Source organism: Labrus mixtus, chromosome 8 (assembly GCF_963584025.1).
Source record: "Labrus mixtus chromosome 8, fLabMix1.1, whole genome shotgun sequence".
NCBI lineage: Eukaryota > Metazoa > Chordata > Actinopteri > Labriformes > Labridae > Labrus > Labrus mixtus.
This window is the reverse complement of record NC_083619.1, coordinates 29,893,510-29,910,163: the sequence shown is the minus strand read 5'-3', so window position 1 is coordinate 29,910,163 and position 16,654 is coordinate 29,893,510. Positions and strand designations below refer to the sequence as shown.

Below are 16,654 nucleotides of genomic sequence, written 5' to 3'. Positions count from 1 at the left end.
GACCTTTTTTAGCCACTCAGACTCCTCCGGTATTTTCAGATGTTCCCAGTGGACCAATCACAGGGCTTGTGGGCTTGCGACCTGGTACAGAGCTACGCGTACCTACAGCGAATAGTCATCGCAGAAGTATAATTCAGGCTTTACTTTGCAGCTCATTGTCTTTGATTGATTGATCTAGATGTGTGTGTGTGTGTGTGTGTGTGTGTGTGTGTGTGTGTGTGTGTGTGTGTGTGTGTGTGTGTGTGTGTGTGTGGTATGATTCCCTCACTCGTTCCTTCACGGTGCTCAGGATGCCGCTGTATGTTTTTCTGCTGGCCTGCTGTAAACTCAGAGACTCCGGAGTGTGTCGGCTACACCAGAGAGATCTCACTGTTTGAACAAATCTGATGTCGCACCTGCTCCTGCTCCCACCAATCAGAGCACAGAGCAGGCTGAGAGAGGGAGAGAGAGACACCGGCTAAATCCTGGTCCAACAAAATGTTCATCCTTAATGACATAACCTACCTATTTTTATTTTTAAATGCAAAATTATGGAATTTCAGAAATGCAATTAATCACAATTAACGATTGATTGACAAAAGATTTAGGCCAGACAGCATAATATAATTCCAGCCCGGGGGTCTCCTCCCAGTTGAGGGTGCCTGGAAAACCTCCAAAGGCAGGCGTCCAGGAGGATCCTAATCAGATGACCGAACCTCCTGCTCCTTTAAATGCTAAGGAGTAGCAGCTCTACTCCTAACTCTCCCTTGATGTCCTTACCTGATTTCAAAATAAAAGCACACAGCAAGTAAAGTACTCTCCTCAACAGATTGAGGCCTAACAATGTTTTTTTTAAAAGGTAAAATATTATGTAAAATCCACTTCCCCTGTTTTTTCTTTAGTCCGTCTACAAACCCCCCAATGATGAGAAAAGTCCATCCTCTCCGTCCTCTGCCTGCTCCACTTTTCAGAAAATGTGTGCTCAAACAGGCCGTTTGGAGATTTTCCCTTCATGACATCACAAAGGGCAGTAGCCCCTCCCCCAGCTGGGTGACACTCCCACAGCTAGGTGTTTGTTCTGCCCTCTGAGTCTGCCTTCTCACCGTAAACAACAGGACATGGAGTGAGAAAGACCGAGTACACCCAAGCCCTTCCAGAGAGGGGGCGTGGTCAGACACAGCTCATTTACATATTTAAAGGTACAGACACAGAAACAGCCTGTTCTGAGCAGGGCTGAAATAGAGGGGTTTATAGACATGATCGAATACAGGATCAGAGTGGATTTAGAACAAGAAAGTTCACACATTTGAGGAGCTCTGAGACTTATTTAAACTGGTTAAGAAAGAGGATTCGACAGGAACATGTATAACCCCACAGTCCATGTTAGCCATCATTTAGCCGGTGCAGTAAGTAGGCTAACAGGCAAACGCAGAGGTGACACCAGAACTCACAACCTCACTAAAGGAAGACATGGGACAGCGTTTAGGTGCACTAAAGATGTCCCATGGGTGCAGCTCGGGGGCTCAGTGGAGTCTGGTTGTGATTTCTGGTGTTGCTGTTCACTGCAGGTTAGAGAGCTGGCGGAAGAGTCACGGCTGTTCTTTTTTAAAAATCCATAAGGCCGGCAGACAAACATACAGGCTTCCCTTCTGAGGGCGCAGCAGGTGAGTTTTTCACTTCACCGGGAGCTTTGTTCAGGTTGTATTTTGAAACACACAGGAAGTGAAGCTGTCATGTTTGTGTCTGTGTCCGCAGGAGCTTCATAGCGGAGATGCAACTGTTTGTGAAACAGCTTGGGAGAAGTAAGTTCAAGTTTGATGAAATCAGAAAAAATGATTCAAAAAGTCCTCAAAGACTCAGAGGAGCTCCGCAAATCCAAAGGGTTCAAACAAGAGGTGGGACAAAGTCATTGTTTTGCAAGTCACAAGGAAGTCTCAAGTCTTGGGTCTCAAGTCCCAAGTAAAGATGGGCATGTCCCGAGTCAAGTCCCAAGTCAAGATGGGCAAGTCCCGAGTCAAGTCCCAAGTCAAGATGGGCAAGTCCCAAGTCGAATCCCAAGTACAGATGGGCAAGTCCCGAGTCAAGTCCCAAGTAAAGATGGGCATGTCCCGAGTCAAGTCCCAAGTCAAGATGGGCATGTCCCGAGTCAAGTCCCAAGTAAAGATGGGCATGTCCCGAGTCAAGTCCCAAGTAAAGATGGGCATGTCCCGAGTCAAGTCCCAAGTAAAGATGGGCATGTCCCGAGTCAAGTCCCAAATAAAGATGGGCATGTCCCGAGTCAAGTCCCGAGTAAAGATGGGCATGTCCCGAGTCAAGTCCCGAGTAAAGATGGGCAGGTCCCCAGTCAAGTCAATCAATCATTATTTGGATACCAATCCATAACAAGTGTTATCTCTAGATGCTTTGAAAGGAGCAGGTAAAAGACCATCCTCAAGTCCCAAATAAAGACAGGCAAGTCTTGTCCAAGTCACGTTCCTCGAGTCCAAACCTCTGATTAAAACCATCTGTAAGCCAACAACGTGAATCTTTTAAAATCTAAATTGAGGAATGTATGAAGTATGAAGAATGTTCTTCTCCGCAGGGATCACAGGTCGAGAGCACGGCTCCAACAAGAAGCTGGCGGCTCAGTCGTGCGCTCTCTCTCTGGTCCGACAGCTCTACCATCTGGGGGTGGTCGAGGCCTACTCCGGAGTCACCAAGAAGAAGGAGGGAGAAACCGTACGAGCAGCTTTTCAAACATTTACCTGACTCCCCTGCTGAGTTAGAGCCACGTTCTGTCTCACTCTCTCTCCCTCTCTTTGTGTCCAGCTGGAGGCGTACGAGGTCAGCGTGACTCCAGACCTGCAGCAGCAGCTGGCCACTGTCGTCAAGGAGCTCGGAGTCCAGGTCCCCCCACCTGTGAGTCACCTGAGCCCTCACACCGACTCCTTATCAGCCTGTTATTTTAACGTTTGTCACTTTGTTCAAAAGAAACAGTCTTGGGTTTAATCTGGATTAGTTTGACTCGTTGAAAACTTTTGAGTCGGTCAAACAATGCAGCATTTTTAAAAGGTTGTTTTTTGTATTCTGAATATGAATTGGTTGAATTGCTGAATCTCTGCTGTGACATTGTAGTTAAAGTTGACAGTAGAGGCGTAGGAAAAAAACATGTATTTGTCCCTACGAAACAATCCAACATCTCTTGACACCATATGTTCCAGAAAGATGTAACATAATAAAATATGACACAATGCAATACGATACGACCGCGATAACGCATGTCGTGGAAAATGAGAAAACTGCCGATTTCTGTTTGCATCAATCAAAAAAGTTGCAGCATATGCAATATGACGCACTACGCAATTGTGATGTTAAAACGATAAGTTGTTAAGATAAGATGGTTAAACTAACAGATTCTATCATTTTTAAAACGTGGTATCTAAAATGAAAAGTTTGACAATCTGATGATTTTAGCTTTTAGCTTGTTAGGATTTTGGCGCCCCCTGTGGACAAAGTATGTACATAGATGTAATTTGGTCACCTTTGCAGGTTGATCTTAAAATCAGGTGAGATAGACTTGATCCTGGATAGTCCCAAAGAGGGACTTTCTGACCCAGATGAACCCCGGGGGCCCTGCATTCAGATTTAAATCAGCTGGTTTAATATCTTCTCGTCCAGTCTGCAGACCCCAGCAGCTCGGTGTCCCTGATTCAGGGGAAGATGGCGACGTTCGAGCCATCTCAGCGTCAGAGCGGAGCCGGAGTCGTCCCCTGGTCGCCTCCACAGGTCAACTGGAACCCCTGGACCAGCAGCAACATCGACGAGGGACCGCTGGCCTTTGTGAGTCTTTGTTTTTACCTCATACACCTACTGATGCTTTACTGTTGGTTGGTGAATGCTCCTGTTAAGTTGCTACTGCTGAAAACTCCTATCATATCATATGGTCGTTTCATAATAAAGGCCTTTCAACCAATTTAAGGAAGAGTTATTTACATCAGCAGAGAGTCAAAAGATCGAGTATCACCTGTCGAAACAATATCCCCATGTACCTTTAGTCACAGATGTTTTCAGGACTTTAAACATTTTGAAATCCACTGATTCTGTCTTCTCAGTTCTTTGCTTCTTTAGATTAGTAGTTATCTGAGGCAGGCTTATGTTGGCCGCAGAAGAAGAAGAATTTGAGCATTACTGGTGTCTCTGTAGTGATGTCAGCATGTTCTACATTAATTCTTGTAGTGCACTCCGGAGCAGATCAGTGGCGACCTGCACGACGAGCTGATGTACCAGCTGGAGCACGACGACAACCTGCAGAAGGTCAGTCTGCAGACAAACTGCTCCTCTTCAGCCTCATAGACGAACAAAAGACAATTAAAAATTAAAAACAACACACTTGTTAACTTGTTCAGATCCTGGCGGAGCGAGAGCAGCTTCCCGTCAAACAGTTTGAGAAAGAGATCATGGACACCATCGACAACAACCCCGTGGTGATCATCAGGGGAGCGACGGGCTGCGGCAAAACCACTCAGGTTCCTCAGTACATCCTGGACCGCTTCGTCAAAGAAGGCAAAGCATCCGACTGTAACATCGTCGTCACCCAGGTAACGCATAGACAGTATACTTAAGTACCTGTGGAACTGCAGCTGTAAAGTTAGACATTTTAGCATGGAGCTCTATGGGGACTGACTCACTGCAGGAGACAGACTCTAGTGGACACTGGAGGAACTGCAGCTGTAAAGTTAGACATTTTAACATGGGGCTCTATGAGGACTGACTCACTGCAGGAGACAGACTCTAGTGGACACTGGAGGAACTGCAGCTGTAAAGATAGACATTTTAACATGGAGCTCTATGGGGACTGACTCACTGCAGGAGACAGACTCTAGTGGACACTGGAGGAACTGCAGCTGTAAAGTTAGACATTTTAACATGGGGCTCTATGAGGACTGACTCACTGCAGGAGACAGACTCTAGTGGACACTGGAGGAACTGCAGCTGTAAAGATAGACATTTTAAACATGGAGCTCTATGGGGACTGACTCACTGCAGGAGACAGAGAAAGAGATGAAAAATACCTGTTGATGTGTTTTTACTGGTTCTGTCATCATTATTCTCTCTCTCTCCAGCCCAGAAGGATCAGCGCTGTGTCGGTGGCAGAACGAGTCGCCTATGAGAGAGGAGAGGATCTTGGGAAAAGCTGCGGCTACAGCGTCCGTTTTGAGTCCATCCTCCCTCGCCCCCATGCCAGCGTGCTGTTCTGCACTGTCGGTATGTACACAGACTCCGACATGATCTCCGAGTAGTTTGGTCGTAGTGTGTACGTTTACTGCTTGTACCTACACTTCAAGCTAACGCACGCTAGCACAAGCTAACCGCCGGTGTTTGGCACCTGCCTCTCCAACAGGAAGCAGACCAACTCCACGTCTGCAGGTAAAGCCCATCACAAGGTTCAGTTCCCCCAGTAGTCTAAGCCTATAGCAGCATAACTAGCAGCTGGTCCATACCTGCAGCAGGCCTGCATTCTGTAACGTTGAGTATTCAAAAACCACCGTCATGAGCACTGGGGCCCCCCAAGGTTGTGTGCTCAGCCCCCTGCTCTTCACGCTGCTGACCCACGACTGCGCTCCATCCTTCAGCAGCAACCACATTGTGAAGTTCGCGGACGACACAACAGTGGTTGGTCTCATCTCCAACAACGATGAGACGCACTACAGGATGGAGGTCAGCCAACTGGCCACGTGGTGCAGAGACAACAACCTCTTCCTGAACGTCGACAAGACCAAGGAGGTTGTTGTCGACTTCCGGAGAGTCCCCACTCCTACACCTCCACTGACCATCGACGGTGCTGCTGTGGAGAGAGTGAGCAGCACCAAGTTCCTGGGGGTTCACATCAGTGAGGATCTCTCCTGGACAACCAACACCACATCACTGGCCAAGAAGTCCCAGCAGCGCCTCTACTTCCTCCGCAAGCTGAAGAGAGCACGAGCCCCCCGTCCATCATGTGCTCCTTCTACAGAGGCACCATCGAGAGCATCCTGACCAGCTGCATCACTGTGTGGCCTGGGAGCTGCACTGCTGCCAACCGCAAGACCCTGCAGCGCACAGTGAAGGCTGCTGAATGGATTATCGGTGTCCCACTCCCCTCTCTTCTGGACCTCTACGGTACCCGCCTCACCCGCAAAGCAACCAGCATTGTGCGTGACCCCACCCACCCCTCACACAGCCTCTTCAGCCTCCTGCCATCGGGGAGACGGTACCGCAGCCTGCGGGCCGGCTCCACCAGACTGGGAAACAGCTTCTTCCACCAAGCTGTCAGGAAGCTTAACTCTCTCCCCTCTCTTCCTTCCCCCCCCCTCTGCCCCCACGAACACTGGACGTTGAAACCCCCTCCCGTTTGCCACCAAGAACTCTGGAATAATAACTAATTATCAATCAGTTTAATGCACACTGCACATATTGCACAAGTTTACTTTTTCTTAAAATTGTATTTTATTTATTTTATTTACCATTTTGCACAATTTAGAATTTATTACTGTAAATATTATTTATCTTATTTTACCTTATTTTATCTATTTTACCTTATTTTGGTTGTATTGCACCGCGGGTCGGAGACAAACGCAATTTCGATTCCACTGTATGTCTGACATATTTTGAAATTGACAATAAAGTTGACTTTGACTTTGATTGTTCTGAGGATGTTGTCTCTATGTTTGTGTGTCTGCAGGTCGTTGACGTGTGTTTTTTTGTGTTCAGGTGTTCTGCTGCGAAAGCTGGAAGCAGGAATCCGAGGCATCAGTCACGTCATTGTTGATGAGATCCATGAGAGAGACATCAACGTGAGTTCTTCACATTCACATTAATTATTGTATAAAATCCATTTCACATACTACAGGGGCTTAAACGTCAGGGTCCGATTAGCAGGAGGAGCCGTGAGCGAGGGGCAGGCCATTCAGGGCTTAAAACACAAACAGTTCAACCTTTAAATAGATAGATAGATAGATAGATAGATAGATAGATACTTTCTTGATCCTGAGGGAAATTCAAAGCATCCAGTAGCAGGTTACAAAGACGTACATGACATGAAACATTTGTTACAAATTAACCCACAAAACCGACGCGCCCCCCCCCCCCCCTCCCATACATATATATTAACCTGAAGATTTAAAGAATACCTCTAGATGAATCAAAACTTGTACTGTGCAATTAAAAATAGACTTATACAAGAAATGTACATAACCCGTGCAGGGATAAAAATATATGTGAGATTTAAACAAGAACCTAAAAACAGTTGAGGAAAAAATCTGTAATTAAACCTGAATATAAAAAATAAAAAAGTGTTGACCTTCTGAAGTTGTGTTGTTTATATATGTACAGCAAATCATTCCTTAAGCGTATTGGGAGCCAGTGAAGGGATGCTATAGGACAGGACTGAGGGAGAGAGAGAGACAGAGGGAGACAGAGACAGAGAGAGAGAGAGAGACAGAGAGAGAGAGAGACAGAGAGAGACAGAGACAGGGAGAGAGAGAGAGAGAGAGAGACAGAGGGAGAGAGAGAGAGGGAGAGAGAGACAGAGAGAGACAGAGAGAGAGAGAGAGGGAGAGAGAGAGAGAGAGAGACAGAGGGAGAGAGAGAGAGAGAGACAGAGGGAGAGAGAGAGACAGAGGGAGAGAGAGAGACAGAGAGAGAGAGAGAGAGACAGAGGGAGAGAGAGAGACAGAGGGAGAGAGAGAGACAGAGGGAGAGAGAGAGACAGAGGGAGAGAGAGAGACAGAGGGAGAGAGGGAGACAGAGGGAGAGAGGGAGACAGAGAGAGAGTTTGCCTGCAACAATTCATGACCCGATAGTGGGTGAGTAGGATTTCTATTTTTGTTGCCATGGTAGCAAACAGGCATTCATATCAACTCAAAGTTGAAAAACCTGGCATCATGACAACCCTAGCCTGACCGCGTGTGTGCGTTCGTGCGTGCGTGCGTGCGTGCGTGCGTGTGTGTGTGTGCAGACGGACTTTCTCATGGTGGTCCTCAGAGACGTGATCCAGGCGTACCCAGAGGTCCGTATCGTCCTCATGTCCGCCACCATCGACACCACCATGTTCAGAGAATACTTCTTCAACGCCCCCATCATCGAGGTGTTCGGACGCACATTTCCCGTTCAAGGTTAGTGTCGAGTATTTAACCGCTCAGACTCAGTAACACCTAGGACTTCACAAAGAGTCCAGCCTGTTCGTAACATGACCTGAAGTTGGGGGTGAAAAGCATTTGTTTTTTTTTCAGCTCTACTGAAACTTTTTCCTCCATCTTTGTGCCTTTTCATTTTGTAACATATTTTAAAGCAAAGTTTAAAGGAACAGTATGTAACTCTGCCCCCTAGTGTTTAAAATGGGTACTGCAGTCTAAATTCTAAACATTGTAGAGCGCTGTCTCCCCCTCAAAGCCTGAGACTGAAGAGCCGTTTGAGCCAAAGCACTTTTCTGCATTTAGAACATTTCTGGATGTTTCAGAGTACTTCCTGGAGGATTGCATCCAGATGACCAACTTCATCCCTCCTCCGATGGACCGCAAGAAAAAGGAGAAAGACGAGGACGGAGGAGAGGAGGATGTAAGTTTTCCTGCAGCTCAGTGAGGCTGAATACGAAACAATTATCACGACTGTAAGATCCTGTTTTTTTTTTTGTTTTCTCACCTTGGCAGACAAACTGTAACATGATCTGTGGGCCGGAGTACACGGCGGAGACGAAGCGTTCGATGGCTCAGATTAACGAGAAGGAGACGTCCTTTGAGCTGGTGGAGGCTCTCCTCAAGTACATCGAGACGCTGAAGGTGGCCGGAGCCGTGCTCATCTTCCTGCCCGGCTGGAACCTCATCTGCTCCATGCAGAGACACCTGGAGACCAACCCGCACTTCGGTACGACGTCACTAGACTGATCTTATATCTATATATATACAGTATATATCAGAGGTTAGTGTTTGATTATGTTGTCTCTCTCCAACTAGCTGCTCTGTGTTCACTTACTGACTCGTCAAACCAGTCTCGCTAAATATTGATCAATCAGAGCGTCGCACAGAGCGAGAGAAGTTCTGTGTCACGTCATGATCTGATGGAAGGTTGTTTTCTATTGTCTCTCCGTATTTGCATTTCCAGGAAGTAACCGGTACCGCATCCTGCCGCTCCACTCTCAGATCCCCCGCGAGGAGCAGAGGAGGGTTTTTGAACCAGTTCCTGAAAGCATCACGAAGGTCAGAGACGCTGCAGGACAGAAAAATAACAATAACTGTTTGTTTCAAGGGATGTGCTTTTTATTTTTTACATATTTAGGGGTCTGAATGACTAATTTGACAAAATGCAAATCAGTGATTTGTTGATCCTGAAGAAGGTAAACAGGCTGTTTCTGTGTCTGTAACTTTAAATATGTAAATGAGCTGTGTCTGACCACGCCCCCTCTCTGGAAGGGCTCGGGTGTACTCGGTCTTTCTCGCTCCATGTCCTATTGTTTACGGTGAGAAGGCAGACTCAGAACAAACACCTAGCTGTGGGAGTGTCACCCACCTGGGGGAGGGGCTACTGCCCTTTGTGATGTCATGAAGGGAAAATCTCCAAACGGCCTGTTTGAGCACACATTTTCTGAAAAGTGGAGCAGGCAGAAGACGGAGAGGATGGACTTTTCTCATCATTGGGGGGTTTGAAGACGGACTAGAGACACATATTAGAGTTAGAGAAACATGGAGAAGTGGATTTAGAATAAAATAGAGCGCACCGTAGATAGTGGTCCTCAGTGTCTCCCTGTAGTCTCAGTGATGTAAAAGAAGGACACTGCTGTATCTTTGAATGTCTCATTCCACTTTAACAAACTCTCAGACAGCTCAGCTGACAAGTCCAAAGTAATATCCACCTCATGACATCACACATTGACCTTATGACATCACACATTGACCTGTGTTACCGTTCCTTTGAGCTGTTTCATGTTGATCTGATATTAAAGTCAACGTTTGATCTGCAGGTGATTCTGTCCACTAACATCGCAGAGACGAGCATCACCATCAACGACGTCGTCTACGTCATCGACTCCTGCAAGTGAGTCTTGTCGGGCTGTCACGGTCCTGGCTTTGGTGCGGTTCCTGGTTTAGGACTCTGCTCAAAGATGAGAACTGTTTGTGTTTTTTTTTTGTCCCAACAGGCAGAAAGTGAAGCTGTTCACCTCGCACAACAACATGACCAACTACGCCACCGTCTGGGCCTCCAAGACCAACCTGGAGCAGAGGAAAGGTCGAGCCGGCAGAGTGCGACCCGGGTTCTGTTTCCACCTCTGCAGCCACGCCCGCTTCGAGAGGTCAGACCTGTTTGTACCACCTGCACACACACACACACAATACCACATCCTGCCCCCTCCTCTGATAGATAGAATCTTTATTGTTAGCAGCAGTTAAGTCATTTTTGCACATTATATTCCCGTCTTGTTTGGGGGGGGGGCGGAGGTTTATGGGTTGAGGAGTAGGAGTTTGCGTGCAACTTTTCAGTGTGTAAAACAATTCATTACCCGGTAGTGGGTGAGTAGGACTAGTCTCCAGTAGTTAGTCTCCAGATGTGCGTCTACACGGGAATGTGTGTGTGTGTGTGTGTGTGTGTGTGTGTGTGTGTGTGTGTCTGTGTCTGTGTCTGTCTGTGTGTCTGTGTGTCTGTGTGTCTGTGTGCGTTAGTGAAAGGGGGAGAAAAGAAAGAGAGAAATACGTGCCTGAAGAAGCCGGATCACAGTCTGAATCCCGCGCCACAACTCGGAGTAATTCCCTTCACAGAAACAAACCAATGGCCGAATTCAAGTTAATACGGCTTACACTGGCCTTTCTGATCAGAAGAGTTATACCCGGTTATAACGCTGTTACGCTAAACACATATAGGAGGCAGCGGTCCGAAACGGGAACAACAAGAGTTTTAAACAGGTAAAACTCAGGACGCGACGGTCCAACAAAGAGGAAAATTACAGTTTCTGCATCAATCAAACAATTGTCAAAAAAACACTCTCTAAAGCTAATTCTGCCCAGACCTAATTAAGCCTCACTTGTGAATCGCTTTGCCTGCGATTGGTGAAGGGAAAAGAGTCTGGCGATTGAACAGATCTCCTGTCCGTCCTGGTGCAGAGGCGTTTGATGGCGGTAAGAGCGGCTTCGTTGGTTCTCCATCGAGTGGAAAGATGTCCTATCGTTGCAGGACGGAATAAGGCCGTTATCTTTCTGATAATCTGTTATAGTCTGACGCTATCCAAGAAACTGAGATGCGTTCACTGGACAATCCGAGCTCGGAATTCAGAACACTGCCGGCCGCGGATTACCTGCACGCCAAAACTTAAAATAAAGAGAGATTTTCTTGCAGGAAATAGGAGGTGAGCTTGTGTCTCCGAACACTTGAAGTCAGCGCGTGGAAAGAGAAAGAACAATGGAAGTCTTGGAGTTTTGTAGCCTGGCCTGCTTTATGGGGGGTCTACCACAGGTCCCCTCCAATGAGAAGAGAGAGGTTCCGGTCCCCCCCTTTCTTCACATGTAGGTGTGAAGTATTGCAGGGGATTCTGGGAGAAAGAGTCCTTTGTGATCTCAGTGAATAACTCAAATGAGGCTTCTCACAGAGGTGCAGGCCCAAGTCCATTGTTTGCCTGCCTTAAGCCTGCGTGGCCCAACACTAGTGTGGAGTGTTTTTTATTTTTTTCCTGTAGTCGATTATTATTTCCTTGGTTTTCTTTGTGTTGAGGTGCAGGTTGTTGTTTTCACACCACACAGAGAATGATTGGACCTCCTCTCTGTAGGCCGCCTCGTTGTTGTTGTTGTGTGCTACAATGGTGGTGTCGTCTGCTATGTTTGAAGAAGGTGTTGGAGCTGTGGTGTCATAGAATATAAAGTCATTCCTACGTGACCGTTATGTTCTGGTGTGTTCAGGCTGGAGACTCACATGACCCCAGAGATCTTCAGGACTCCGCTGCATGAAGTCGCCCTGAGCATCAAGCTGCTGAGACTCGGCGCCATCGGACACTTCCTGTCCAAGGCCATCGAGCCGCCGCCGCTGGACGCCGTCATCGAGGCCGAACACACCCTGAAAGGTACTCAGCACGCAGCATGGTTGTCTTGATAACATCATTTTAAATTTCGATGGCGTGCTAGTAAAAATTAACGTTTCAGAGCTGGATGCGCTGGACTCTAACGAGGAGCTGACCCCTCTGGGCCGGATTTTGGCCCGCCTGCCCATCGAGCCTCGTCTGGGGAAGATGATGATCATGGGCTGCATCTTCCAGTCAGTTTCTTCTTCTTCTTTTCTCCTCCTCTGTTCAGACAAGTCACATGACCTCCTGTTTCCTGTCTCACTTTAACAACTCACCTCCCCTCTGGCGCCCTCTAGTGTTGGAGACGCGATGTGCACCATCTCCGCCGCCACCTGTTTCCAGGAGCCGTTCATCAGCGAGGGGAAACGTCTCGGCTTTGTCCACAGAAACTTTTCAGGTAGCCGGTTCTCCGACCACGTGGCTCTGCTGTCCGTGTTCCAAGCCTGGGACGATGTCAGGTGAGGAGGGGGCGGGGCTTAAACTCAGTCACTGGTTATGCACTTTAGTATTTGTTTTATTTTGTCGTCACAGTGAGCTGCTGATTTTTATAGAGTTACCTTAAAGAGATAAATGTTCTGAAGAGCAGCAACAAGCAATAACCCTGACTTCTTGTTGTTGCTCAGGATTAACGGCGAGGACGCAGAAACGCGTTTCTGTGAGCACAAACGTCTCAACATGTCGACTCTGAGGATGACCTGGGAGGCCAAAGTGCAGCTGAAGGAGATCCTGGTGAACGCTGGATTCCCTGAAGGTACCTGAATGCACCGCTGATGTCACATAAACGTTCAGGTCCGACTTTTCTTCACGCCGTGTTTATTTCTGCGTCCTGCCAGAGAGTCTCATGACTCAGATGTTCAACACGGTCGGACCAGACAACAACCTGGACGTGGTGGTGTCCCTGCTGACCTTCGGCTCCTACCCCAACGTCTGCTACCACAAAGAGAAGAGGAAGATCCTGACCACCGAGGGGCGCAACGCCCTCATCCACAAGTCCTCCGTCAACTGTCCGTTCAGCAGCCACGACATGACCTACCCATCCCCGTTCTTCGTCTTCAGCGAGAAGGTCAGCCTCTCTTTCTCTCCGTTTCAATATTCATGATATCAACGTTTATTATATTTATTAAAAAAACAACCTTTGGACGCTTCTCCAAGAACCTTCATGAACAAATCATCTCATATCTGGCAAACTGAGGGGCGTCCAAAAGCGCCTACCTTCTCTGGTCCAAACAAATCCAGAGCATTCAGGAGCAGAATCTAAAGTTAGAAGGAGGACACACTGGCTGCTGCATTGTTGTCAGAGAAGAGATTAAGATTAACTTTATTGTCCCAGTGGGAAATTTGTCTTGGACTTCACAGAGCTCTGATGCAGTAACAAAAAATAACAAAATACATTCATTTGTCGGTAAAACATGAAAAAACAGAAGCCAGCACTTCAACATGTTTCCTTAATGATCAGATAGTAAGATACCTTTATCATCTCACTCTCTACACATCTCACTGATTGGACCTTTGAGTTCTGTGTTTTAACACTTTATGGATTGTTTAAATGAGCGGCTGCTCCTGGACAACATTTCTAACTGGAACAAGTCTTCTTGTCTTTTTTTCTTGAACTGATCATTTTAGTCTTTTTTCCGGGCAGAAATAAGCGCTGGCTGTGCGCTCGGGAGCGTTTGTGCACTGAGAAGAAAAACGCTGCACGTCCATCCTGTTTCCACGACAACAGTCTGTTGATAACACTCGCTGTATGACCGACTCTGCTCCGTTACTTTTTACTGCATGTTTTATATTTCAGATCGTTTATTCCCCGATCAGACACGGAGCGAGGAGGATGAGGAGGTACAAGACACGATCTGTAGGAGACAAAACTACGAGGAATATCAAACATTTAGAAAAGAGCGACTGTGACGTCAGCACCTTTCTGAAAAGTTAAAAGATTTACAACTTGAGCGCCTCGGAAGAGAAGACGCTGGGTGCTGCGCATTTTCTCCAGGCGGCGTCTTTCTGCTGAGAACGCTCTCTCCTCATTGAAGACAATTTTAAAAAAGACTCTGGCGCTTAGAAAAAGACACGGGTAGACGTTTCCTGTTTCTCTCCTCAAACAAACAGAGGGACTGAAGGATGTTTGAATGGATGCTGTGCAGACGTTTTGTGGTGCCTCTGTTCACGTTGAGCTTTGTTGTTTTGTGCGTGCTTCAGATCCGGACCCGGGCGATCTCGGCTAAAGGGATGACTCTGGTCAGTCCGCTGCAGCTGCTGCTGTTCGCCTGCAAGAAGATCAGCTCCAACGGAGACATCGTGGAGCTCGACGACTGGTGAGAGAACGCTGCCGAAATTTTTATTTCATGAATATAGAAGAGTTCCACGTGAGGATATGGGATGTTTGATGGTTCCATATTAAAGATATTTAATGTTCAGATGTTCACAGTTGAGGTGCAGGAACCCCTCTGGGGGTACAATGGCGTCCCGGTAACTTGATTCAGACCCTCCTAAGGTTCCTGGTTTGTGGGGGACGTCCCTGCAGAGCACAGAAAAGCGGGTTGTCGTAGTTCAGCTTCTCTCTGGGGATGCAGAAAAAGTTTCACAGGAAGTGGGCGGTGACCTTTCACATTAATGCGTGCAGGATCAAGCTGAGGATCCCTCACGAGGTGGCGGGTGGCGTGGCGGCTCTGCGGGCCGGTCTGGAGGCTCTGGTGGTCGAGGTGACCAAAGATCCTGAATTCATCCGACAGATGGACCAGGGCAACCAGAGACTCCTGAACCTGATCAGACACGTGTCCAAACCGTCTGCAGCCGGACTCAACATGATGAGCAACAACCAGAGGTACACACACACACAGACACACACACACACACAGAGACACACACACACACACACACACACACAGACACACACAGAGACACACACACACACACACACACACACACACACACACACACACAGAGACACACACACACACACACACACACACACAGACACACACAGAGACACACACACACACACACACAGAGACACACACACACACACACACACCCACACAGAGACACACACACACACACACACACACACACACACACACACACACACACAGAGAGAGACACACACACACACACACAGACACACACACACAGATACACACACACACACACACACAGAGACACACACACACACAGAGACACACACACACACACACACACAGAGACACACACACACACACACACATACACACACACACACACACAGACACACATACACACACACACACACACACACACAGAGACACATACACACACACACACATACACACACAGAGACGCACACACACAGACACACATACACACACAGAGACACACACACACACACACAGACACACACACACACACACACACAGAGACACACACACACACACACACACACACACACACAGAGACACACACACACACACACATACACACACACAGACACAGACACACACACACACACACACACACACACACACACAGAGACACACACACACACTTCTAAACTCACCTGCTGCGCTGTCATTGGCTGGAGGAAACACAGCAGCTCTGCCCACAAACGTCCCGAGTCAACCAGAACAAAGCAGAACAGTAAAATCCAGTCAGAGGACAGAGTCTCTGCAGACACAGTCACCACCACACATGTATTTTATTTTGAAGGGACAATGGAGCAGCTTCACTTTAGGAGAAGTCTGTATTTTATTTTGAAGGAGACAGGATACTGACTCTGCCTTTAAGAAAGAAAATGTTTTAACGATTGTCTCTTCCTCAGGATGGGAGACGGACCTCGACCTCCAAAGATGGGACGCTTTGACGGAGGAGGAGGGGGAGGAGGAGGAGGGTACAGAGGAGGGGGAGGTTACAGGGGAGGGGGAGGATATGGAGGTGGAGGAGGGTATAGGGGAGGGGGAGGATATGGAGGTGGAGGAGGGTATAGGGGAGGGGGAGGAGGGGGAGGTTACAGAGGAGGTTATGGAGGAGGAGGAGGATACGGAGGGGGAGGAGGGTACAGAGGGGGAGGAGGATACAGAGGGGGAGGAGGGGGAGGGTACAGAGGAGGTTATTAAAGGTCAGGCGTCTTGACTGTACATGTTTCCTGTTTGTCCTCAGATGTTTCTGATCTCTCTGATGTTGATTTTGATGTTGTGACTTTTTGATCTGTGAAATGTTTTGAAGATATGAATAAAAAAAATCTTTCTGAGTTCTGAAACGGATTCCAACATTTACTGGATGAAAGTTTATTTACGTTTTTGTTGATGCGTTGCGGACAAATCCTGCTCCTCAAAACCATCGGTATATTTCAGTTGCACATCAGCAGGTCCGCTAGTTTTTCATTTCTCTGACTGTGACTCTTCTTCGACTGAGTTCAGTCTTTGTTATCGTTCCTTTGAGCTGTTTGACCTCACTTTGGGATCCCTAACCACTTCCTGTTTCTGTGCTTAACTTCCTGTCCTAACCTTCCATGTACAGGAAGTACCTAACTTTATTTCAAAATAAAAGCACACAGCAAGTAAAGTACTCTCAGCTAAAGACAGGACAAACCTTCAAAATAAAAGCCTGACTGATTGTATTGTTTAATGCTAAATAATGGAATTTCAA

At 47.4% G+C, this 16,654-nt stretch overlaps 1 protein-coding gene across 2 annotated transcripts in view; it reads left to right on the top strand.

Annotated features, from left to right (window-relative positions):
* dhx9 (DEAH (Asp-Glu-Ala-His) box helicase 9) overlaps window positions 1-16,281 on the top strand; it is a 23,387-nt gene extending 7,106 nt beyond the window's left edge. For both annotated transcript variants that reach the window (XM_061045497.1, XM_061045496.1), the window contains exons 7-28: window positions 1,735-1,781; window positions 2,561-2,697; window positions 2,788-2,877; window positions 3,637-3,798; window positions 4,195-4,272; window positions 4,365-4,556; window positions 5,082-5,223; window positions 6,709-6,791; window positions 7,955-8,111; window positions 8,456-8,553; window positions 8,646-8,859; window positions 9,097-9,191; window positions 9,953-10,026; window positions 10,130-10,282; window positions 11,877-12,037; window positions 12,117-12,228; window positions 12,334-12,495; window positions 12,661-12,788; window positions 12,871-13,100; window positions 14,234-14,349; window positions 14,658-14,858; window positions 15,828-16,281. In XM_061045497.1, coding sequence (XP_060901480.1) covers window positions 1,735-1,781; window positions 2,561-2,697; window positions 2,788-2,877; window positions 3,637-3,798; window positions 4,195-4,272; window positions 4,365-4,556; window positions 5,082-5,223; window positions 6,709-6,791; window positions 7,955-8,111; window positions 8,456-8,553; window positions 8,646-8,859; window positions 9,097-9,191; window positions 9,953-10,026; window positions 10,130-10,282; window positions 11,877-12,037; window positions 12,117-12,228; window positions 12,334-12,495; window positions 12,661-12,788; window positions 12,871-13,100; window positions 14,234-14,349; window positions 14,658-14,858; window positions 15,828-16,122 — 3,127 coding nt within the window. In that variant the 3' untranslated portion in view covers window positions 16,123-16,281. The remainder of the gene's footprint in view (window positions 1-1,734; window positions 1,782-2,560; window positions 2,698-2,787; window positions 2,878-3,636; window positions 3,799-4,194; window positions 4,273-4,364; window positions 4,557-5,081; window positions 5,224-6,708; window positions 6,792-7,954; window positions 8,112-8,455; window positions 8,554-8,645; window positions 8,860-9,096; window positions 9,192-9,952; window positions 10,027-10,129; window positions 10,283-11,876; window positions 12,038-12,116; window positions 12,229-12,333; window positions 12,496-12,660; window positions 12,789-12,870; window positions 13,101-14,233; window positions 14,350-14,657; window positions 14,859-15,827) is intronic.
* The last annotated feature ends 373 nt before the right edge of the window (window positions 16,282-16,654 follow it).